This window comes from Megachile rotundata, chromosome 5 (genome assembly GCF_050947335.1).
Source record: "Megachile rotundata isolate GNS110a chromosome 5, iyMegRotu1, whole genome shotgun sequence".
Classification (NCBI taxonomy): Eukaryota; Metazoa; Arthropoda; class Insecta; order Hymenoptera; family Megachilidae; genus Megachile; species Megachile rotundata.
Window position 1 is genome coordinate 21,409,182 of NC_134987.1, and position 23,129 is coordinate 21,432,310.

Sequence of the window (23,129 nt, forward strand, 5' to 3'; positions counted from 1 at the left end):
AGCTAATTGTAAACCGATACGTATATATGCTCACACCGATATAACGCGTTATCAGTTGAATCATTTAATTATATCTATAAAGTACTTGAAACGGAGATTCAAACGATTATTCGAATAGCCTAGGAAACGAAAGAAGGAGAACATATCACGGTAAAAAAATCACGTTTCGATTTTGAAAGAAAGGAAATGCTAAGAAAATTGAACTCTCCCTTTCGTCTAATTCATCGGAGAAACTGAATCTTTGACATCTTTATTAAATTAAAAAATTATATTACAGTCGTTGCAATGTTCGTCCTTAAACCTCCTTAAACGTCCTTAAAAATAACTATAGAAATTACATAACTTAATCACCATCTATATGTATCTGGTACACAATACGTATATCAAGAAGTATAAGAAAGAAAACGTCTATAGGAATTTGAAACGAAGGGACAATCATTTTATAAACTTGTAAGAAAGAGAGGAGGAGAGTTTCTACTCGGAAAGTTGACAAAGTAACGCTACTCCTCTCATGACCCAATGATTGGGAGATTTTAGGGTAGGTAAAGTCATAGCGATAACGAAATTGGTAGAATGTCCGGTAGTTGACAAAACGCCTCTTCTTTCGCTAGTTTTGTACACTGGACAAAGGTACGTTGCTTTCGTCTTAATGTTTTCTTTTGTCATGGGAAGTAGCCACATCTACAACAAGGTATTGATAATAGAAACGGGAATAATAAATTAGGGAAAGAAGCGCGAATAAAAGAGAGAGAGAGAGAGAGAGAGAATAAAAAATGTACGCTTACAGGAGGCATGCTTTCGTAGAGAACTTTAGGAAAACTTTCATCCAAAGTCATTTGTTCCATGTCGAATCTAGCGCCATCCAAAAATAATCCGTGTATATAAACTCCATCCTCGGGAGGAGATCGAGGTTTCAGGTCGGTTTTTAACACGAAAAAATCGAAAACCAACAGGTCTATAGGTATTTGATATTTTCTCGCATAATTTTGCCTAGTTCCCGTGAGAAATGCTTGAGTAAAGTAGAATCCCGAGATCCAATAAACGATCGGTGATCCCTCGTCGTACCATTTCTAAAAATAACGATATTTTTTGTCAGTTATTTATTTTTGGCATAACAATGATTAAGAATTTAAAAGGATAACATCTTACTTGAAGGAAGCTCAAGCGATCTAATAAATCACGAATATAACTACCAAGCGGTTTCAACGATGGATACGAATATCGCAGCCACAAAGCAGGTATTTTATTAATCAGAATCGCGTCATAAATATCTTCGAGTTCAAAGGACATTACGATAAAACCTAGATGGAATAATAAACAAGTAAATAAAGACAGGAACAGATACGAGGCAAGATAGAAAATTGCGGAAAATCGATCGCATGTATTATATACACCTTTGATGGCTCGTTTAATACTTTGTAGGCTGGTTCGAACGCAACCGATAAGTCTATTAAATCTGCCCATTTCTTGTACCAAAACGGTATTCATACTTTGTTCGTAAGACATCGGATACTTTTTCAGCGATAACGAAATATCATAATCGTCTGGCAGTCTCTGTAAAATATCGCTCGCAATTTTAAATACTATTTCATCGTTCGACGTTTGCTCGGTTCCCGATTCCACGGTTTCCTGGGAGAAACGAAGAACATTAGTGGATCGGTTATGTAATTATAGTCAAGTTATTATCGTTAAACGAATCATTATCCGACATTATATGTATAACGTTAGAACGAAGAATCTTATTTAATTATTTAAAACAACGGGAAAAAACTATCGCAAAAACATTTTCTTAATAATTTCACTTCTCTCAAAGATATTTCGACTCTATACATACACAGTGTATACATATAGAGTAGAACGGGACGGCGTATACATACCACACAATCCTGAAGAAAGGTATCGTTCCGATAGTTAAATAAAAGAATGAACGATTAATGATATAATGAAACCTAGACGTATCGCAAAAACATAGGAAATCTACCTGAGTTAGCAGAAGCGAGGAGAAGAGGAGATTCGTTTCGTGCTGGTGCATGACGATATCAGCGTTCTCGTTCATACCGAAAACGCTTGGTTCGGTAATGGCAGGTAAATCTTTGGTATATTCCACGTAGGCTTCGTATTCTCGCAAGTTTGGAGCATAATAAATTGTCGAAGTTTCATCGAAATAATAGATTTTATCGGTGAGTAACTCTCTGAAAAACGAGAATAAAAATTTTATTCCCGATAGACACTTCGATAAATGCGCTAACGCATCGTTGCAGAGGACAAGTTTCACTTACTCGCAATAAAATTTGGACAGGATAGTGTTCAACGTTCTGCGATCCCAATCGTCGGTCACCCTTCCACCGTAATTACATTCTCCGGTGAGATAGTTGATGGCATCGAACCTTACGTCCTCGAATTGGTCGAGGAACAAATGCAATTGTAAAACGCTGATTCGAAGGTCGGTTTCGTTAAATTCATAACAGATATTCCAACCGATTGGACCGAATTTTCGTCTTTCTTGCACGACCGCGTGAAAGAAACACAACGAAAACAAAAGTTTCTTGAAATAATCCGGCTGAGCGCAAGATTCAAAAAAGTCCGGATCACTGATAGGATCGCTCGCGTACGATCTAAGGATATTAGCCCTGAGACCTTTGGGTGGTTCGTTGGTTATTTTGATACCGTTTTCCAGAACCGAGGATGGAAAGTGTTCGGACGGATAACTCGTTAGCCACAATCGAAATTCCGAGTGAATCGTGTCGGGTAACAAGCCTTCGCAGATACTTTCCAAAGTGCTCATCCAACTAATCGCTAAGTGGCAATTTTGCAAAACCACCCAGTTACCGACCATCACGGCATTTTGAATGGTTGCCTCTGCGATCGGTCCCTGACCTGTAACGCGTCGGTTGTCACCACCTTGTTAACTAGGTAATCTTATTATTGACAAATCTACATAGATAGAAGATAGAGAGGATAGGAGATGCTTACCTTGACCTAAGGACAAATAAAACAGACGATTCGCGCTGTAACCCTGTTCGTCCGCGAACGCTAGCAACAACTGAGCCGGATCGGTACCGGGTGTCAAGATGAATATCAACGGTGTGCAACAGTTCGAATCGGCGTAAGTCGAAGGTAAATCGAATGGTGGCGGTTCGACGAATCGTGGACCCAGTTCCTCTGGAAAAACGGCGGTATCGATATTAAAACGCGGAAGTCGTAGAAAGAGTTCTCGTTACACCGAATAAGACGATAAAGCAACGCGTTACCTTCGACGAACTTTTGTACCGCTGGAATGACCTTGTCGGGGCGAATGCATCTCAATATCAAGAGTCTTTTGAACGAGTCCAAGCGATGAAACGGCGAAGGAATTGTCTCGTTTTGCGGTTCTTTCGAGTCGAACAACTCTCTCCACTGTTGGACATTTCGCGTAAACGTTTCTCGAATGCCCTGTTCGAACGAAAACGCGTTAAAGGAAAGCAGTCGAAAATCGAAATATACCAAATACCTCTTTACAAAGAGTTTGTTGTCGTTCGGTAATTCATCGACTAACCACGAAATCTTGGACGCTGTCCAGATTGCATAATTCGTTCCACTGCTTGATCGGAAGCCACGTGGTTGGATTCGCGTACGGATGATCGAGACCGATTCCGCCCGTTAGTAAAAATATCCACTGAGACGAAGATAGTTTGCCCCGTTGTTTCAGCAAATTGATCGCCAATAACAGGGAAAATAATAGCTTGTCTTTTTCGAACAAGGATCTACAGACATTCGCGTAAAGAGAGTACGTAAAGTATTCGGTGAGATCGGTCAATCGCTTTTCAACCGTTTCCGCTGGTTCTGTATTATCTATAGCCAATTCGAATAAATTGATAAACCATGTCAACGAATACTGATACATGGGATCGACGTTCGCTAACACGGCTGAAACGAAACGTCCGATTATTTTTTACCAAGCTATGTACACAGCAATGGATAAACCAGAAACGACATAGCAAGATCGACGTACCGATGGCGAAGAAAAGTACGGTCGAATATACAGCGATTGAGGCATATTGTAACCTGGCATCGTCGATCGATTTTTCCGTTTGCTCGGCAGCCGCCTGTTTCGTTTGAATGTCTGTACTTAGGTTCTTGGACGAAGTTAAAACCTCGACGGCTACCTCGTCGTCCAATAAATTACCTTCCGCTATCGACAGGATCTCTAGAATTTTGTCCTCCGTTTCTTGAAGAAGCCTTGAACGAGCAAACACGATTAAAGGGTGAAGAATACAATCGATAGAGTGTCGTACGTACCGTTTGTTCTCGGCTCCCTGGACTATCAAAGCGTTTTTCTCGGACTCCAAGTCCGGTCTTTCCTTCGCGACAACGATACCCAATAACTGGTCTTCCAGTCCGGTCGGCGTAATCATAAAGTTCAATAACGTTACTTTGACCGCTGTCTCTGGTAAATAATGTGGATTTCGTAGTCTGGTGGTAATATACAATCTGGAAAGCGAAAGTAACGTTATTTCGAGCCGACGCGTGTACGCACACGAGTAAATCGATTACCTGAAACTCTCGCTATATTCGACGATGGTATCGCCAAATTTTATACAAACCGCACCACCCTGCCTAAACGTTTCTTTCAGCAGAACCGGTTCAAGGATAGCTTCTATTTCTTCGCCGATGTGCTCGAGAAGTACCGGCTGGCCAAATTGCAGCGCGTTTTCTACTAATCGAGCAAAATCAGGCTGAGTCGATCGAACAACGTTCAAGTTATTAGTCCTTTCCATATTCTTAATCCATCTGTTCGCCTGACCCTGGGGATCTATCATCAGTGGCCATCTTCTTGCATTTCTGTACAGTCGTGCGCGCCGTAATTAGCGAGACAGAAAAAACGAGAACAGAAAGAGAGGAAGAAGAGGCTAAATGCTAGGGAAAAATACGCGTACACGATAATGATAGCATTGTCGATGGAGTAGGTGTCGTTCGGTAGACCGAAAATATTCCAAGATCTTATTAGAACCGGATCCCCGAGAATATCGCGTAACTGAAAATCCGTACTGCAAATTACTCGTAAATCGGTGCAACGCTGTATCCAGACAGAGATTTGTTCGATTCGAAACGGCATCGTGAATGGGCCGAGATACGCGACTACGCCGGAAGCGATCACCACATCACCGGTCAATCGGTGGTACCTGCAAATACGAATAAGTATATTCGTATAAGGAATCAAGCAGAAATCGAGTATAAATCGAGTTACGTTACGGAAATCGAACCTCTCTCCTAATTCCATCGCTGTACGAGACCAACGCGCGTATTCTCCGCCTAATCCTCCGATCAATTCTTCGGCGCGCTTCAATTTCGTTTCGCAATCCGTTACTTTGTCGGACATTTCTTGGAAAGCTATTCTTCTTTGTTCCAAAAGTTCTTCCAACGCTTTCAATTTCTCCTGCACTCGGAATACGAGTCACGGTAAAAATCGACAAACAGCGAAACATTTTTACGACGAAACGTTTGACAATAACAATAATTGCAAATAATTTCGAACCTGCACGCGTAAAAGTTGCTCCCGTTTCGCTTGAAGAGTCTCCATGGCTTGATCGTAAACCTGTTGCGCTTTCGCCAAAGCTGCTCTTTTCGGGGCAACGACTTTCGACACTTTGTCGTATTCGGACATCGCGTACACCCATCGGCACAATCCTTCGCACGCCGTCGATACTTTTTTTATCTTTTCGGGGTCGAAGTCCGGATTGGTCAAATACGTTTTACGAATTTTCTCTATCACGCTGTCGGGGATGTTGTCTTTGTCGAAGTTGAGCAACGAATCGAGAAACCTGGCGTCGCTGAGCATTCGGAGGGCCGCTTTCCAATAATCCTCGACGAAACTGCCATCGGGTTGTTGGATTCTTTCCGGTTTCACTTGCTACGCGACGCGGATATAGCCGAGAAAGCAAAGGAGAAGAAAATAGAGAAAGCAGAAGATGGAAAGTTCGAAGCATAGAAGCTCGCGAAAAGCAAAGGTGAAGGTGCTAAGAGAAAACCTTGAGAACGCAAATGCTTTCGACGATCAGTCTAACCCCTTGCGGAGGTTTCTTCATCGCTCGGACGACGGCGATATCGGCCGTGGTCAACGTGTCCAGAGCGGCTTGCGCGCGTTTTAAGATCGGCATCGCTTCGGCCAAGTCCGCGTCGCATTCCGCTTTGATAGCAGCCGCTTCGCTCGCGTATACCTACGCGCAAATTGAAGCACTCATATCGTCGCGAGAGCGTTACGTCGATACCAGGCTCGTTTCTGCTTGTCTCACCTGGGCCGCGTTCTCGTCAACCTTCACTGTACTTTCGAACTCTGCCACCTCTTGCCTCTCCCTATCTACGTCCAGCAGCATCTGCTGCACCTCTTTGGTAGCCACGATCAATTGCGGTCTCAACGATTTCAGAGTGTCTTGCATCGCCACCACTTGCCCTTGCGTCTCGTCCAATTGACCCAAACCGCGTTCGTAGCGAGTTTTCGCGTTCATGATACTCCTATTCCGTCATGTAGTCGTTCATTGCACGATCGAAAGCGTGCCAAAGCGATTTTACTACTTACCGACGTTTCTTGTCCAACAAATCCTTGAAGGTGTTTATCATCTCGAGGTACGAGGTCGGGGTTACGTACACGCGCCTGTTCGATCGCGCGAAAAACTCTGTGCTCAAATTTTCCGCGGACACATGAAAGAATTGGCACATGTCGATACCGGCGATTCTTTCCTGGTCAGTTAGGTCGATCGCCGAGAGAAATCTGGTCGCGACCGCGAGCAAAGCGTCGTCGGGCCATGGCTTGAAAAATCAATCCATAGAGAATCGGCAAATGCTCCGATTTAAAAACGTTATTAGAAGGATAAAAAATAACAGTTCAACAGTTGAACAGAAAATGTTGAACAGTTTTCAAGGTTTAACCAATTAAAAAGGAAAACCGATTAAAAGTAGGAAAATAAAAACGAAGTTGTTCATACCTGAAGCCAATCGATGGTACAACAATTGACCAAGGCTGGAAATTTTCTGATTCGATCGCGAAAATGACTGCCGATCGGTGACGCTACTATCACCAAGTGCAGTTGATCTCGTACTATCTGAACGAAAAAATTGAACAAAGCCACCGGACTTCCGTCCGTTTGTACCGATCGGTCCCGTTGTTTGTCTATTTGTCTCATTCGTTCGCATATCTCCGCCAATTCGTCCACGGTGAATATGTTTGGTACCTATTTTTATAGGGCAGATCGAGCTCGAGCGGTCATGGTAGAATATATCGGAAGAAGCGATAGAAAAGGCTTACCTCGCCGGAATTAAGGATGTTGCTGATATCTTCGAGAAAACTCTCCTGTTTGATTTGAGTGTCGGAGAAAAGAAAGGTCGAATGAAGTTCGGTCATTGTTACGCGTTTCAGAATATCTTTCAAGTCTTCGTGCCACTCGAACACTCCGTATCGTTGAGTGACTTCGATTTGAAAAACGTCGTAATCGGATATGTGCGAGGCCAATCTGGTCAATGACCGTCTTCCAGTACCGCCGACTCCGACTAGAAGCGCGTGACTTCGCGGCTGCTTGATGATGCGACAGATGCGCGACAAATGTTCGATGGCGAATCTGCCATCGAAGAAGGCATACACGCGATTCTTTCCACGTGTTCGATCCACCTTTATACTAAGCTTTACTAAGTTTCGCGCTTACCGAAATAAAACCAAATTCATGGGTTTTCGGCTCATCGCGTTGTACTCGGTCAAGTAATTTTCCACTATTTCTCGTAAGCGTTCGAGATCCGGTACTTCTTGATAAAGTCGAACGTCCATTCTCGTGTCCGCGAAATCGCAGTACACCAAGTTGCGAAGATGTTCATCGGTGATCGGTTCCTGCAACATAACGATGAAAATGCACGCGCGTACAATAACAACAGAAACGAACAATTTACTTGCTCCTTCGGCGAACGAAGATCCTCGAACAGTTGTTCCATTATCACGTCCATGCGTCTCTTCAAGGTAACGCGAATTTGCCCCACCAACCAGGAGGAGTCGTCCCGGTCTGTCAAACGGTCTCCAAAGACTCGAAGTATTTCGTGAACCCAGAGTCTCCTCATGTTCGATAAGGTTGGCGTCGATTCCGGAACCGATAACAGAACACCCTGACAACCAGTATCGCGAACCTCCGTTAGACGATCAGTTAGAAAATAACTCGAAACGTTTTAGTTACTTTGTTTAGATAAAGAAAAATACAAGAAAGACCTGTATCACTCTGGAGAAATCGCGAAGATTGAAAACGTAGTGACACTTGGCAGGTGTCGGTAACAGATTGCCAAGACTTTCTTTGTACACGTCCAACGTGGCCAGGACGATTTCGTCGATGCATGGATCGAACTCTTTGCCGAATCCTCTGAAAAGTATACCACCGTTTCTCTTCGAAATCGTCAAGATTTTCGAAATTACAAAACGTACGAACCTCGTATCGATATGCCAGAGAATAATTTTGCTGAATATCATCGTCATTACTTCGTCGTCGAATTCCGATATCGTTAGAACGGCAAAATGTCTTTTAAATCGAGGCGTAACGTCTCTTCCGCCGGCAACCGGTGGACCCATGGCGCACATTAAAATAACGTCGATCAGTTTGATCATCGTTTTATCCTTCGTGTCGAACCTGAGCCAAAGAGCAAGCTTAAGCAGGTTGAAAAGAATTTCTGTCGGACGATGCGGTCCCGAACGGAACGAAGCAGCATCCTACCATTCTCCGTGATCTAACCACTGTCGTAAAAGTTCGACCGGTGGTTGCGCTCCGTACGTTTCTTTCGTAGGCATCGAAACATCGTCGACGAACACGATCCAACGTTTACCTATCGGCGCCCCGAAAACCCCTTTTCGTCGTCGATCCAATTTGCCCATGATCGTGTCCTGCGTTTGCTTCACTGTCGTTTGCGCGGAAAAGTTGATAATCAACGGTTTGTTCACCGCGGGATCGTTCTTCCTTAACAGAAAGTCTACCACGTAGACTGATTTTCCAGTGCCAGTCGGGCCAACGAATAACACGGGTTTCCCGTTGCCTATCAACAACCGAAACAGAGCCGTGTACCTGATCGTTTCGATCGTTGGTACTATTATTTGATTGACCGGGATGTCGCGAGGTATCGGCGGACTATCGAGCAACTCGTCGGACCACAACCTCCATTTCCCTTTGCCCTGCAACGACAACGAATCGAGTAAATACATAACTGTACAATTTCCCTCTCTTTCTTCTTCCGACTTCTTTTTCGCGTTTACTTACCTCTTTGATGAATCTATAATCGAACACCAGGTTATCCCGTGGCATGACGAATATGTACGGCCTGAGAGGCGGCTGTATCGGTTCCACCAATTCGAACGTTTCCATCAAATTTAACGGAAAATTTTTCTCGAGAAAGCCGCGGAACAGCATGCTGAACGATTCTCTGGAGGCAACGGTTAAAGTACCACCGAGCGCCCAAATGCACGAGAAGAAAAACGAACCCTGGAAACGTTACGAGACAAATCTTACAAGATGTAATTAACGTTCGAGAGTTTTTTTACGATAAAAAAAGTGTTCGTACACCCCGAGTTATTACCCATCACCGATTCAGAAGTCGACCGAAACGATTTGGTGAACGCGTTAAATATTATTTGATCTAACCTCTAGTTGCGCACGGAGATCTAACTCGTTCATGTTCTTAGCGATCTTCTCGTCGCGATATTCGTCGATGAAACAGTCCATCAGATAAGTCAGCGTGCGTATCAGATTCGAGTCCGACATCGGGCATATTCTCTACGATGCGTGAACAATTAAATTCTCTCGAATGTTTGGTAATATTTTGGTAATAATTATAAATATAAATAAATAACGATAACGAAAAAGAAGCAAGTCGCTTAAAAACCTTAACGCTGTCGCGATGCAACCAATGGAGCAAAGGATCGCAAAATCTTCGAAAGAGCGATTGATATAGAAAGTCGTTTAACCATTCGTCGATTACGTCCGGAGTTTTGGCTATCCACGACTTGAGCAAAGGATCCCAACCGAGCGCATCTGGTTCCATGTAGATCATTCCTATTCTTATGCAAACAGATGATTTATATACATATAATAAACCTCGTACCGTTACGGTACTATATAATATAATAAATCTCGTACCGCAACGAGAAACGGTAGCAGGCGATGCTGCTTCTAAATCCATAGTTTCGAAGATCAAGCTAGTCGATGGCGCCAGCTGAATAATTTCTCCGCTCATCAAACAAAGCTTTTTGTTATCGTCGAGTACCGTGTTCATGCTTTCTATCCATACCGCGTCGACGGGCCCGTCGAAGATCAGCCACTTCCTATTATCGTTATCGGAAGTCGCAAAAGCACGATAACTAATCGCTAAAACTCCATCGGACCATTCGTGCGACACCGGATCGAATTCTCCATACAAATGAGCCAACGTAACGGCTTTCGGATTTATCACGAACTTTTCTACGGCATGCTCGTTCATCAGCCCCTAAAAATTTATTCGCGTTTCTTATCGCGTTCCCGGAAACGAATCGGCCGAAGAAAAAATGAGGAGACTTTACTCGTTGCTCGCACAGCTTCAGGGCATCGGCCAAAACGTTATACGCCGTACTTTTACCGGCGAACGGATAACCGACGAGCATGAATCCATGCCGAACAATCATCATTTCGTATATTTGCTGTATTTTCTCCAAAAAGACGGGGGTACATTGCAACTTGGAGCTCTCGCATGCGTCGCGAACGCACGCATTCAAGTCGGTGTAATCTGGTTCCGGAAGTCGAACTCCAGGAAAAAGGTCCGATGCGATACCCTAGATCGAGATATAAATTCGAATGATTTTTTAGGCCGTACATTTTTAATCGGGCTGCACTGCACGTACATTAAACAGCGGTATATCTTCCTTTAGAAATTTTGGTAAATTCACGTCCTTGACGCTCCGCAACACTAGAATATCTTCGGATTCTTCGCCGTATTTCACTTTTAAATTTCCAGCCGCTACTAGAACAGATTTCACCGCTCTCATCCCGTAATCGTAATGATTCTGACTGGACAGTTGTTCCGAGCATAATCTATAGGCAGTGACGATCTTTACAGAGAGCGGCCGAGCCTCGTAAAATCCGTACGAATACAACGTGTTTTCGGCTATCAAAGCATAATCTGGTACCTAAGAGGATGTAGAAATCAATCCGGCCGTAGAAATTAATCGTTTCGCGTATTTATTCCTTCGTACTGACCATCATTGCAACTGGTCGAAAAAGGGCCTTTAAATTATCCGGCAGTTCGGATCTTCCGGCGTATCCTGGATTCATCGTAATGAAAACAGCACAGGTAGGGTCCAAGTTGATTTCGGTACCTTCGAAAACCATGTCTTCCAGTCCGGCGTTAATAGCCCGTTGAATCGTTAAAATTTGTTGTGCCACCACCGACAGTACTTCCAGATCGATCCTGTTAAATTCGTCGAAACAAGACCACGCGCCGCTACTCGCCAATCCCTGAATTTATCAATTTCCCACCTGACTCAGACGCATCCTATCGCTATCCTGTCGCTAAATTAACCGCGGATCTTCGTACCTTAAAAAATTTACCCAACGCAATATAATCGAGACCTTCGGAACAATTGAAAACAACGCATTGCTTAGCTACGGCCTTAGCCAAGTCCTTAGTCGTTTCGGTTTTACCGGTTCCAGCCGGACCCTCGGGTGCACCGCCGAGGTGCAAACTCAACGCGCTGAATAACGTTCGGTAACATCTGTCAGTCAATGGCGTTATCACCAGCCTAGAAGTGTTGCCCAAATACTCGTAGGCGTACTTTAGCGACGTATTTATCATCGTTGTCCATAAATCGTTATCCTGTAATAACGAAAAAGAAATCGGTGAAGCCGAGTTACGGTAGGTGAACGCGTATCGGATCAGACGTTTCGATTACCATCCAATAGTATCTCATTTGAGCTAACCAATTGAAATCGGTTACATCGTTAACCTTTTGCGCGACCAATCCCGCGACGACATCTCGGCTATGAACGTCCAGCGTAACCAATGCCTCTGAAACGAATAATCGCGTAAAAACGATTTAATCTAAGATACTAAGATACCTAAGACTTTTAGGATCGTACCTAAGGTTGTACGATTCTGCTTCGACAACTTTCCACGAACCAACTTTACTATCTCGTTCAGTTCGCGTGTACAGGTATCCACATAATTGCTCAATTCGTGTAGAGATTTCGTCGATAGCGCTTTGGTCACGTCGGCAGTCCAATACATCTTACTCACGCAGAGAATAGTTTGACCAGGCCATTGTAACGCCCACTTCGATCTGACTTGTTTCAAGAACGCGTTCTTCGATTCGATTACCTGTAATTTCGAACGCATCGATGTTCGAAGCATTTCTCTTTTCTCTTACGTGCCTACCCAGAATTACCTGCGCTCTGACGCTTTTCTTCATAGCTCGTTCAAGATCCAACAGCCACTTCTCCACTTGACCTCGAGCTGCTACCGTGTCAACGATATCCTCGAGAACAATCTTCTCTCCCTCGGACGATATCATCGACGTTATCTCCATATCGTACGTGAAACTTAAACGCGCGATACCTTCGAAACATTTCTTCAGATGCGGTTGCACCCTATCGCGGCGATTCCACAAATAACGCGTTAATCGTACGTTCCGAAGCCACTCGCGGAATACACTATGTACAAGCGCTAACCACTATAACGATTTCTACCTGGTAGGATCCTTCGTTTCCGACAATATTTCCAGGAGCTCGTCGTTCGAGAGGAAAAAGAATCGTGGGAAATACAATCTCTTCTTGTCCAAGTAGGCTGCCAACCCTTTTTGGATCAATTCGAGCAAGTTTGAACATTTTTTCAATCGCTCGAGCATCTTGTCTATTCCAATAACCGACATAACTCGGGGGTCCGCGGATACCAGCAACATAACTTCTTTCCAAATCTATTATTATCGTCTGATTATTTTTATCATTCGAGCGAAATAAGAGTAATCGAATCGAACATACTGGGATAAAAACAAGAGCGAAAAAAACAGAAAGAGATTTGTACGGGAACGGAGACGTACTTTGTCGACGGCGTTAAATCGTCGACCTTCCTCCGGCATTTGTTGTTGTATGTCAGCCGAGGAAAATATCGGTTCCAAGTACATCCAAGTTGCCTGAACTTGTAGCCAATAATCCATGATATCTTGTAACAAGTGTAATTTTGATTCCCATTCTCTGAAAGTAATAGGCAAAGATGCACGAGAAACGATAAAGAATAACGATACTCGATGTTTGTCCCAGGAATACTTTACTCACAAAGTTTCTTTCTCGAACGGCTTAATGTAAAGGGAATTCTTCATAGTTTGAGCTTTGGTCAAATGATCGTCCAAAAGCAATTGTATGTCGTCGACGCTGGCGATCACGTAGGTACCAGTATCGCGATAAGGGTTTACGGTGAACGCGATCTCCGCCCAATCGAGATGCATTCGAAGCAAAGCCTTCTCTAGACTACCTTCTTTCGTCGCTGCTTCCGATATCGCTTCGAATTTCGGCACGTAGTCGGCTAAGCCGTAATCGAGTATCTACGACCAATAAAATCGGCCCATAATCGGCAGGCGAAGAAAAAGAAGATCCAATTGTACGTAATTATCCTACCTTGGCAAGGGTCATCGATTGATCGATCTTTATGGGGAAGCCAACAATTTCCGATACTTGTTCCCAATGACGAGCCTTCATCGAAGGATTTCCAAGAGTAGATATCACGGGCATATGTTCCCTGAATTCTTCAATTTTTATGCGAATCGTTTCTGCAAGCTTTCTCGCTATCGGCTCTTGAATAGATCTCTCCAATCTGTAGATCGTACGGTAAGCTGTTCCCGCCTCGGTCTCGATGTCCTCTGGCTCGTGATAACCGATCACGGAATTCATCCACGCATCGTAGTTGGCCAGAAAATCGCAAGCAGCGTCATACAGTTTCTTGTACGGTGACAGTTTGTCCGCTGTCTACGAACACAGGCTCACGAACACGCATTATTCGACAAAATAATAATAGTAGTAGTAATAGTAACGGTAATAGCATAGTTGAAAGGTTCATCACCTACCGCTTTTCGTAGCGGATATTGCGACATTTCCCAACCAAACAACGTTTCTTCCTCGTTAAATCTATCGATCATATCCATTGCGTCGATCAGTTTTTTCTCCAAACGATCTGCTTTTTTCTTGTATCGATCGATCTCTTCGATGTTACCCCAATATTGTAGCTCGTCGCATCGTTTCGCGTACGTTTCGAGATCTCGTTCGAATTGCTCGATTCGCTTTTTAAGATTCTTCTGAAATTCACCAGTCTTGCTCGCGACGATTTCTTCGTGACGTTGAAATATTTCCGGAAGTTTACGATACCTGAGGTTACGGAAACGCGCGTAAAGAATCTTTAGCTTCGGTCACGACCATTTCCTCGCGTATTATGTACTTTTAGTTACCATTGAAAAGCAAAGTTATTAGTTTTCAGGTGGATAACTGTCAGAACCGAATAATCGGACAAGAAAACTATGTATTTGATGATTTGTCCGAGTTGCTCTTCCAGTTGACTAGCCGTTTCGGTTTTGGTCACACGTATAAACTCCGTAAGCTTTATCAGTTCTTCGGTGTTCGCTGGGACGGTTTGCGCACGATCCACGATATGTTGATACGCGTTCCCTACCCTATCGCACAATTCTATACAGTAATTTCTTTCAATTTTATATTTATTATATGTATATTTACAATTATGTTGATATATGGAAACAAAAGCCTTACGCTCGAGATTTTTTTTGATATTCGCTGATCATTTTAGAAATTAACTCTTCCTTGAGTTTTCGAGCCGCTGACGAGATGTGTCGGATCAGATCTCCTCGATGCACCACGAAAAATCCGTGGAAACTGGTTCGTGGAAATTCTAGTTTCACTCGTTCGGATATACGATCGTAGTGCTCGATCAGATTTCGGTAACGTTCAAAATTTTCAGCCGTATCGGACGCGCTTAGAAATTCTTCGATCTTTTTCATTTCCGTATCGTTTATAAAATTCTCGTACTTATCAAATTCTCGGAGTTGCAGCGTAGCTTCGACCTTCTCCCCGTCGATCAATTTCGAGATCTCGTCGGCGTAACTTTTCAAATGGTGTTCCGATACGCTTGGCTTCGTTAATCAATCAAAATAATTATTTCGTTTCAATCGACGTTGACAAGTTTTTGCGAACAGCTGTTCGATCAATCGTTCAAGATCGATTAAATAAATGGAATACATACCTCGAGCAGCTTGTGTTCGGATTCGACGGAATACGTGTTCGGCAATAACGTTTCGACGCGCGGCAGCGCGGAGACAGCTTCCCGCAGCGAATACATAATCGTCGACAACGTTTCCACGAAGGTTTTGAACGGCGGCTCGAACGTGACTACCCCGTTCCTTACTGCAACTTTTATATCTAACCCGCAACATATACCCTGTATACAACATTCATTTCTCAATTCAACGACACCTTCGAATCGCTCTAAAATACAACTTACTTTCAACGAAGTAAAATACAATTTCCTTTCCACTTTTTTTTTTTCAATTTAACTGTTTAGAAGAGGAAAAAGAGAAAACTCACTCTTTTACGAAGGCAATTCACGTAATCTTCTACCGAGTGCAAATAAAATCTTCGCATTTGTTCTTCCATGATAAGCGCGATGCAATTGAAAAATCTTTGACGTTTCGACAAGTTACTAATCCACGGCATCTCGTTTCTCTCATAGGCCTAAATGCGCAACAGGGTTATATACGATATATTAAACGAAATGAAATCCCGACTATCGCTGGTATCGCTTAAAGATCATTCGTCTCGTACCGCGGATAAAAGGCTCCGAATCTTCGACAACCAGCTATTCGCCAGATCTTCCCTCATTTTCTGACACGTGCGTAAAACGGTTGCCTCGAAAGTTGTAACGTCATACGACATGCCGCGCGTTGCCAACGTATTCCAATCTATCAGTGTGATATCCCTATCGTTACATCAAAGATCCACATTTCGAGACAATGCGTGAAAAGAAAAACACGTGTTATTTGGTTGGTTGTTATCGCTTCCTTTTCTTTTTACTTTTTCTTCTCCTTTTCTTAATTCGTTCCTTCGACGCAACATCTGTTCAATATTAAACCAACCTGAACTTTCGGTAACAATAATCGAAAATCCGTCGTACGACAGGTCGATAAATCATATTCGTCTCGTCCAGTCTTGTCCTGTTCCATCTATAATTAACAGGGTGTTCCGTTGTAACTCGAATCGTTCCAATTGCCTTGCTTTCCCCCGACGCGACTAACTGAAAATTACGCGATTTCCCATCAATTTTCCCTTGAATCCCTTTCTCGCTTGTACGCTATCTTAACTCGTATACCTATCCGAGATCGTGGTATTAAATCTGGTTCGAAACGATCGAAACATAAGTACATACCTGATTCAGTGACTCATAAAGCGAATCTCCGATAACAAATTCAATCACGGATTTTTTCACGCTCAACGTATATTCTTCCTTCACTTCTTTCACCAAACCGTTCAGATGAACCGTAAACTTTTGTCGCCATTTCAACGGGATGACGTTTAAAATATTTTGCAAAAGATCGTCGTTCATTGATCCTACGTAATCGTCGTCGATTCCTTGCGTCAAATAATAATAGTATCTCAACATATCTTTATCGGTTTTCGTAATAAAATCCGTTCTCGCTACGCTTCCTTTCACTTCCTCTTCCTCTTCTTCTTCTCTTCCGTCCTCTTCATCCATTTCCCGTCCAATTTCGCATCTTTTAAAATATGCTTTTTCTCTCGTTTGCCTCTTCTTTATGGCGTTAATGAGACGCGCTCTAAAATCGTCTCTTTCTCGACAAAACGACAGATACTTGTATGTCCTTGAAATTCGCTTCTTCTTGCCACACTCCATGACCATAGATTCGCAGCAACTATTTACATATATTTTTTACGATTTTTATCGCTTTATTTTCCGAACACCTTTTCTCCTTAAACGATAACAGACGTTACTTTTCACTCGATACTTGTTCATAAGCATACTAGTACTTACATATGCACATATGTATATCGAAATATTGTTCAGTGCACGTATGTTTATGCTTACCTTTATCGAAATAAAAAGCAGTAACGTGAACATTTACGTGATCGCATTTCCAGACTTCGCTTTCCACTTTTACACCAACGAAGCAGCGAAATGTGTCTTAACCTACCTTGAATGACAATCGTATAATTGGTTGCTAACACGATGTACCGATATAGGTATACAGGTGCGCGTACGTGAGTTTCTATGACAACCGGATACATCCAGACGTTACAAAACCCCAAAAGATGTTGTTTCAACATTATTTATATCTCGCTTCGATTCGATGCGATTATTACGCGAACAACCAAAACATGTATTATATGCACCGAAATCATAGCTGTTTTGACTGATTCATATCTTTTCTGACTAATACTTCATTTTTATGAGCGATTTGATAAGATCTTTGCTTTTCTAAAAGCAAATATAAACATCATGAGGAAAAAGGTTTAAAAAATTGTTACAACCGAACGTTTTCATTTATATTTGTACGTTTATTAACAGATACACGGAAAATGAATAGCCTATTTGTTTACTTAAATTACGATTGTACGTATGTATGTAAGTGTATATGTACATAATATGCGATACGTGTGAACATGAAAAATACGCGCATACGCGTATTCGTTAATTGATCGTTAATTTTTCCTTATTTGGTCGCTTCGCGGCAATACGTTTGTCGCCGTACAGCACAATTAAAATTTACCATAGCGGTAAATAAATCTCTTGTAAAAATACTTTCCGGAAGAAGCAGTTCTTGGACACGTAAGTCACTAATATTTATAATTTCGTCCAAAAGAAAAAAACGTTCACGCGATAACATGCACGTATAAACAAATATATGTGTATATATATTTGTATCTATCTGTAACGTATTTTTTTGATTGTCAGTCAATAGATTTTTTGCTTCTTTGATCCCACATTAAATATATTTTATAGTAAGTGTATCTTTCACTGTTTTTACTCTTCTCTTACTCTCTCCCTTTCGCACGCGTTCGCTCTCTCTCTCTCTTTCTCTCTTTCTTACGCGTTCACTCTTACACTTTCTCCTCCCTTTTATCTTCATTCCTTTCGTTTTCATTCGCTTCCATTTTTCAGAATCAGGGTCCCTGTTTCCTTCGTTTTGTCTCTATCGTACATATCCTTTCAATCGAAACATAGATTCGTTCGATGGTAATACACGAAACAGCAAGTACGAGTTTAAAATTACGATCAACGCATCGTAAATTTGTGTCACGCTTAGGTTATTTCATTTTGACACACTGTACCAACGGTGGAGTACTTTCTACGGAAAGAAGATAATCGAAACGATCATCGGATTCATCGAGCGATCGTTTACGAGACGAACCCTACACACGGAACTTCATCGATGAAGGTTAATTCGATCGTCGATACATAGTTACGCGCAAGCAGATACCATAAAATGCAGACGTAAGTACTTACGTATGTACATACAGACATGCATATATAGAATAATACACAGATATAGATGTACTGACCTAGTATGCTTCTACGCACTACGAGTCAGAAAAATGAAAAGTTAATAAAACTATGAATAATTCGTAGAAATATACATAAAAATTGAGTAAATACAGAAATTGAATGAAATTAAATTACATTGCATTATGTTAAATTTATTTGAACTAAACTATACTGAACTACACGAAACTACGCTAAACTAAACTGAACTAAACTAAACTAAACTAAACTAAACTAAACTAAACTAATATAACATAAAGAAAATGTATATACGATTCGATTCGAATCAATTAAATCTATATTAAATTTCTTGCGCCGAATAACCCGAGAAAAAATCGAACGTCGATCGCGAGCTATTTTTGTTTTGATCATCGGTGAACTCACGTTATTCAGCAGGACGAGTACTCGCGCAATTTTTCATTTTATTGATCAAGCTAATGGCTGCTGCTGGATAAATGCAGTATCGTAACTCTGGAACGTGGCAAGCAATTAAGAAGGTCTCGTGAAGCGATACCGGTACGGTGTCCAGGCGAATAATTCTATGAAAAGAATAGACATACTGATAATATACGATATTCTTTCAAGCCTACATCGTGCCTAATTACGAGATGCTACGTGCCGTACAATGTTATGTATGTTGTGTGCCTAGATATTCGATACCGTTTCATCCTCCATTTTCATTAAATCGTGTTTCTTCGAACGGACTACACCTCGAGCAGATTACAAGAAAATACATAACTTTAGATATAATTATAAATAAAATTTCTCGCGTATCAAAAAGGATAAAACTAGTATCGAGGATGAAATTGATGGTTTGGAAGCCTGGGCTATTCGTCTACATATGACGTGCGCGTCGTTAAAACTATATGTATGAAATCGAGCTGATTCGAGGAAATGAACGCACACTCGTAAAGATGATGTGCGCTATCATTTCTCTTCACGCATGCTAGGTAACGTACGCGTGTCGTAGTCGGTAATAGTTAGTCGTCGGTCGTCGACATCTACACATAATGCGAGTAAGGAACAGTTACGATATTAGTATTTAATATGAACGCCGTTGGTACTACGGGATAAGACACGTCGAACGGTGGCATGCGTTGATCATTTGTGTTCCGATTATTTAGCAAACCGTCCGATCGAATTCGACTCGTTGGAATACTATAACAGTGTAACGGTATTATTTATTTGCCGAATTCGATCGTGCGATCGTTCGTTTCTAGCGATGAATATTGACGTAAAAAAATGTCGCGCGAAAAGCAAGATTTTCGCTAACGGCGTCGTAAATATATGCGAGCCTCACAATCATTCGTTTTTCCTTTAGCCCTATTCACTTTTACTTTCTCGCGTTAATTCACGCGATAAATTTATTTATTTTCGCCAGCTTTTCAATCGTTTCATCATCGTTTCGATTAGTCGAACGAAGTCGTTGATAAGTACAGAAATACTAAAGCACGTATTGCTGCTCGTCGAATCGAACGTACGTATTTGAATCGTAATAAATGGAGAAAAAGAAACTGATCAAAAATGATCAGAAAGGAAGAAACGTTTTTGGTAAAACTGTTTCCGCAGTTTACGAAGAGAAGCGAAAAACACCGTATTATAAATTTGAAATACGTTTACGAGACTCGTGTACATATACGCAAATACGAGGTTAGCGTTCTGATCAAGTTAAGAAATGAGTCGAGACGATAGCGACGCGAAGCTACTTGCACGTAAGCATTTGTCGCGTGAGTTCGCGATGTTCGTAAACGTCTCGCGTCGCGTCGTATCAGTTCAATGGGTTTCTAATGATTCTAACTACATGCTACGTTGTTAATTCGAAACGCTCTACGATTTACCATTATTGGTGAAACATGGACAGAGCGCGTTCAGTATTCGATTGCAGAATCCACGTGCACGATGATTCCAGCCGGCGATACTCTCGATAGCTTTCAATTTGCTTCCTACGCAAACACACATATTATTCGATTGATCGGCACAGAGCGTCTTTTCTCTCGTAAAGGAAACAACGTGAAAAAGATATCGAGAAAATAAAGCTCGATCACGATGAGAAAGATAAAATGTATTTTCCTGATATCTATTCATCCATGTTTCCTTATCATCGATCTCGTACGATCTTTTCTGATCTTTAGTCTTACCTTCGTTCGCGTCACCCGTCTGAAACGTAACGTTCGATCGTTAATAAGTAATGCTCGAAACGTTGTTGAACGACAACGGTCACGTATACAACTTTACTAGCAAAAGTTTACCTCCGAACGCGTTTTCCTCTTACAAGCCTCTGTGGCCGCCGTATCGATTACTTCGCTCACGAATTTCGTCGTTTCTCTCATTAACTCTTCGTCGTCCCTAAAGGCTTCTTTTTTCTGTTCTAACGTTCCCGTGGCCAGAATCTTTTCGCGTTCCTCCATACTCCATTTGCAAGAAACGTTATTTTCTTTCTCACCCATCGTTCGCGCGACCATGAATTTTCATCGGCTTCGATGCGACCTATCGCACCAATTCTTTCTTCCCTCTCTTTCTCCGATAAAAGCTAAAACACCCTTACATCCGGCTAAGACTGTAACGAGAAAACGTGTTATTAGTAAAACATCGTTACATTAAAACGCATTTTCTTTCTTATGTCACCGATATGTTCCGTTACCCTTTTCCTCTTTCAGCCTTCCTTTTTTCCTCTTTTTCCTTTCGTATTTTTCACTTTTCTCTAATTTATATTACGAGATTAAATCCAAACACTTCGATTTACAAAGGTAATCGTAAAAACAATCTTTTATGATTCGAAGCGCAATTTTAACATCTTTAAGTTTACGAAGTTACACGGAACGAGTACATTTCTTTTCTTTGAATATATATATATCGAAAGATCGAGTATACGTAAACGTAAAATTCGCTTTACTTGTTTCGTTATTCTTTGCTGCGCTCTGCGATTAAGAACATACTGCGAGAAAGAAAACAGTTCCTTCGAGTCATGTTCCGATGAGAAAGAATTGCTTCACTTTCGGATCCTTGTTCGTTATCCGTCTCAACGGCACCCAAATATTTTTATTGCCGTCAAGAAAAATATGTAATTTTCCGGTTTTGCTCAAAGTATGCGCAAACATTACAACTCGCCGATGTATTATGCAGGCATAATAGAATAAACAGAAAGAAAACGAAACGTTCGTTTAACTTACGTTCGAAGAGAGAAACTCGATTGAAAGGCGATTGACCCGTGAAACGTTGATATCGAGCAGCTACAGGTGGTGCACGTACATTTTACGAGGGATACTGGGTTGGGTTGGGTTCAGTTGGGTCGAGTTGGATCGAATCGGATCGGATCGGTCCAGACTATTCGATGTGATTATGCATCCAAACAGTTAGTTGTATTGTCATTGACTTGACTCGATTCGATTCGATTCGATTCGATTCGATTCGCGAACCTAACGAGTTCTCTTTGAAATCGCGATTAACTTTTAAAGCTTTCTACGACGAACAGTTTCATTTGACCACGATAAACGTTCGATGATAAGTACAATATTACTTTTAACGATTACTTTCTTCGCATCCGTACATTTCTCGGCAAACCAATTAATATTTCTATTAACTGTACGAATATTAAATTATTCGTTAAAAAAGGCGAACCGTACGTAGGTGGAAAGGACAGCGATCGATATAATACATATTCCAAATTGTGGTGTTCGCGGTACGCCCGGCTAGCCAACTGATTCGCTTCGTAACGATCGAACGTTTGCCAGCCTTGGCTGCTGGCCTGCTGGCTCGTCTCGGTTTGCCCGACTGAACATCACCCCGGGGAAATCTTTCGGAGCATGCGTCGACCTACTCGCGACTATTAACTAAAGCAAACCCAGCTTTTCTCAGTAGTGCGATTTACTACCCTCTTTCCAACGCGCTTACTCCCTGCTGTCCATGGTTCGACTCCATTTTATCATTTTTTCGGCTGTTTGCTCCTTCTCTCTTTCCCTGTCTCATACACGAACAAAGACGCGCGCACGCGCACATTTTTACAGTTTTCACATCATTTTATTTTTAATATCGTTTAAAAATTTATTCGAAATATCGCATTGGAAATGTTGTGAAATTATTTTCTATACTGTTAAAATAACGAACAAAGAAAAAGAATCTACATAAAATTTTGTTGTTCAAACGAAGATTCAAACCATTGATTTTTATAACGATTTTCATGATTTATATTTAACGAGTTTTTACGAGACACGAACGAAGACGTAACGCGCGCCGATGCATGAGAGGCAACTAAAGAGTATTAGACGAAGGAAACGTAATAACAAACCAAATAAGAATCAAAGTGTCGTGGACAGTGTGGTGATACGATGAAGGGGAACCGAGATAGAGAGATAAATAGAGAAAGAGAGAGCGAGAGAGAGAAAGAGGGAGGGGAGAGATGAGATTTCTAAACATAGCAAAAGATCAATATAGTTGAATACATAACAAGAATTTTCCGGGTAAAAAATGAACCGCTAAACAGGTTACTAACGTTATTCGATATAATCAGTGCAAAACTAGACATCGATCATCGATACTAGAAAAACAACTGGAAAGGT

The 23,129-nt window shown here is 41.8% G+C and overlaps 2 protein-coding genes across 5 annotated transcripts; both read right to left on the bottom strand.

Moving 5' to 3' along the window:
* Positions 1 to 57: 57 nt before the first annotated feature.
* Positions 58 to 17,210, bottom strand: LOC100875156 (dynein axonemal heavy chain 7). The gene is made up of 48 exons (XM_076531570.1): positions 16,444 to 17,210; positions 16,154 to 16,311; positions 15,843 to 15,996; positions 15,606 to 15,752; positions 15,265 to 15,459; positions 14,775 to 15,154; positions 14,459 to 14,680; positions 14,077 to 14,378; positions 13,635 to 13,978; positions 13,296 to 13,561; positions 13,061 to 13,214; positions 12,711 to 12,937; positions 12,410 to 12,611; positions 12,105 to 12,342; positions 11,918 to 12,033; positions 11,563 to 11,841; positions 11,226 to 11,483; positions 10,871 to 11,155; positions 10,553 to 10,801; positions 10,134 to 10,479; positions 9,880 to 10,049; positions 9,639 to 9,770; positions 9,258 to 9,479; positions 8,721 to 9,172; positions 8,439 to 8,636; positions 8,225 to 8,372; positions 7,915 to 8,124; positions 7,677 to 7,855; positions 7,283 to 7,592; positions 6,963 to 7,208; positions 6,557 to 6,786; positions 6,273 to 6,492; positions 6,009 to 6,197; positions 5,516 to 5,890; positions 5,244 to 5,416; positions 4,917 to 5,162; positions 4,534 to 4,821; positions 4,279 to 4,470; positions 3,992 to 4,218; positions 3,536 to 3,906; positions 3,252 to 3,432; positions 2,974 to 3,162; positions 2,280 to 2,877; positions 1,982 to 2,192; positions 1,395 to 1,629; positions 1,150 to 1,301; positions 786 to 1,070; positions 58 to 681 (listed from the first exon to the last, which is right to left on the bottom strand). The coding sequence occupies exons 1-48, from the start codon at positions 16,930 to 16,932 to the stop codon at positions 475 to 477; spliced, it is 11,847 nt and encodes a 3,948-aa protein (XP_076387685.1). The 5' UTR covers positions 16,933 to 17,210; the 3' UTR covers positions 58 to 474.
* Positions 17,211 to 17,579: 369 nt separating this feature from the next.
* On the bottom strand, positions 17,580 to 23,125 carry LOC100875793 (uncharacterized). Of its 4 annotated transcripts, none has more exons than XR_013038157.1 (5): positions 20,823 to 23,125; positions 20,712 to 20,730; positions 20,412 to 20,516; positions 18,958 to 19,112; positions 17,580 to 18,379 (listed from the first exon to the last, which is right to left on the bottom strand). XR_013038157.1 is itself a non-coding variant. In XM_076531602.1 (5 exons), exons 2-5 carry the CDS (start codon positions 21,033 to 21,035, stop codon positions 19,063 to 19,065), a joined length of 387 nt encoding a protein of 128 aa, XP_076387717.1. In that variant the 5' UTR covers positions 21,036 to 21,130; positions 22,445 to 23,125; the 3' UTR covers positions 17,580 to 19,062. The 4 variants fall into 4 exon arrangements, 3 of the variants coding, with proteins under 3 accessions (XP_076387717.1, XP_076387716.1, XP_076387715.1); XM_076531602.1 differs by having other exon boundaries at positions 17,580 to 19,112; positions 20,823 to 21,130; positions 22,445 to 23,125; XM_076531601.1 differs by having other exon boundaries at positions 17,580 to 19,112; positions 20,823 to 21,130; positions 21,744 to 23,125.
* Between the last annotated feature and the right edge of the window lie 4 nt (positions 23,126 to 23,129).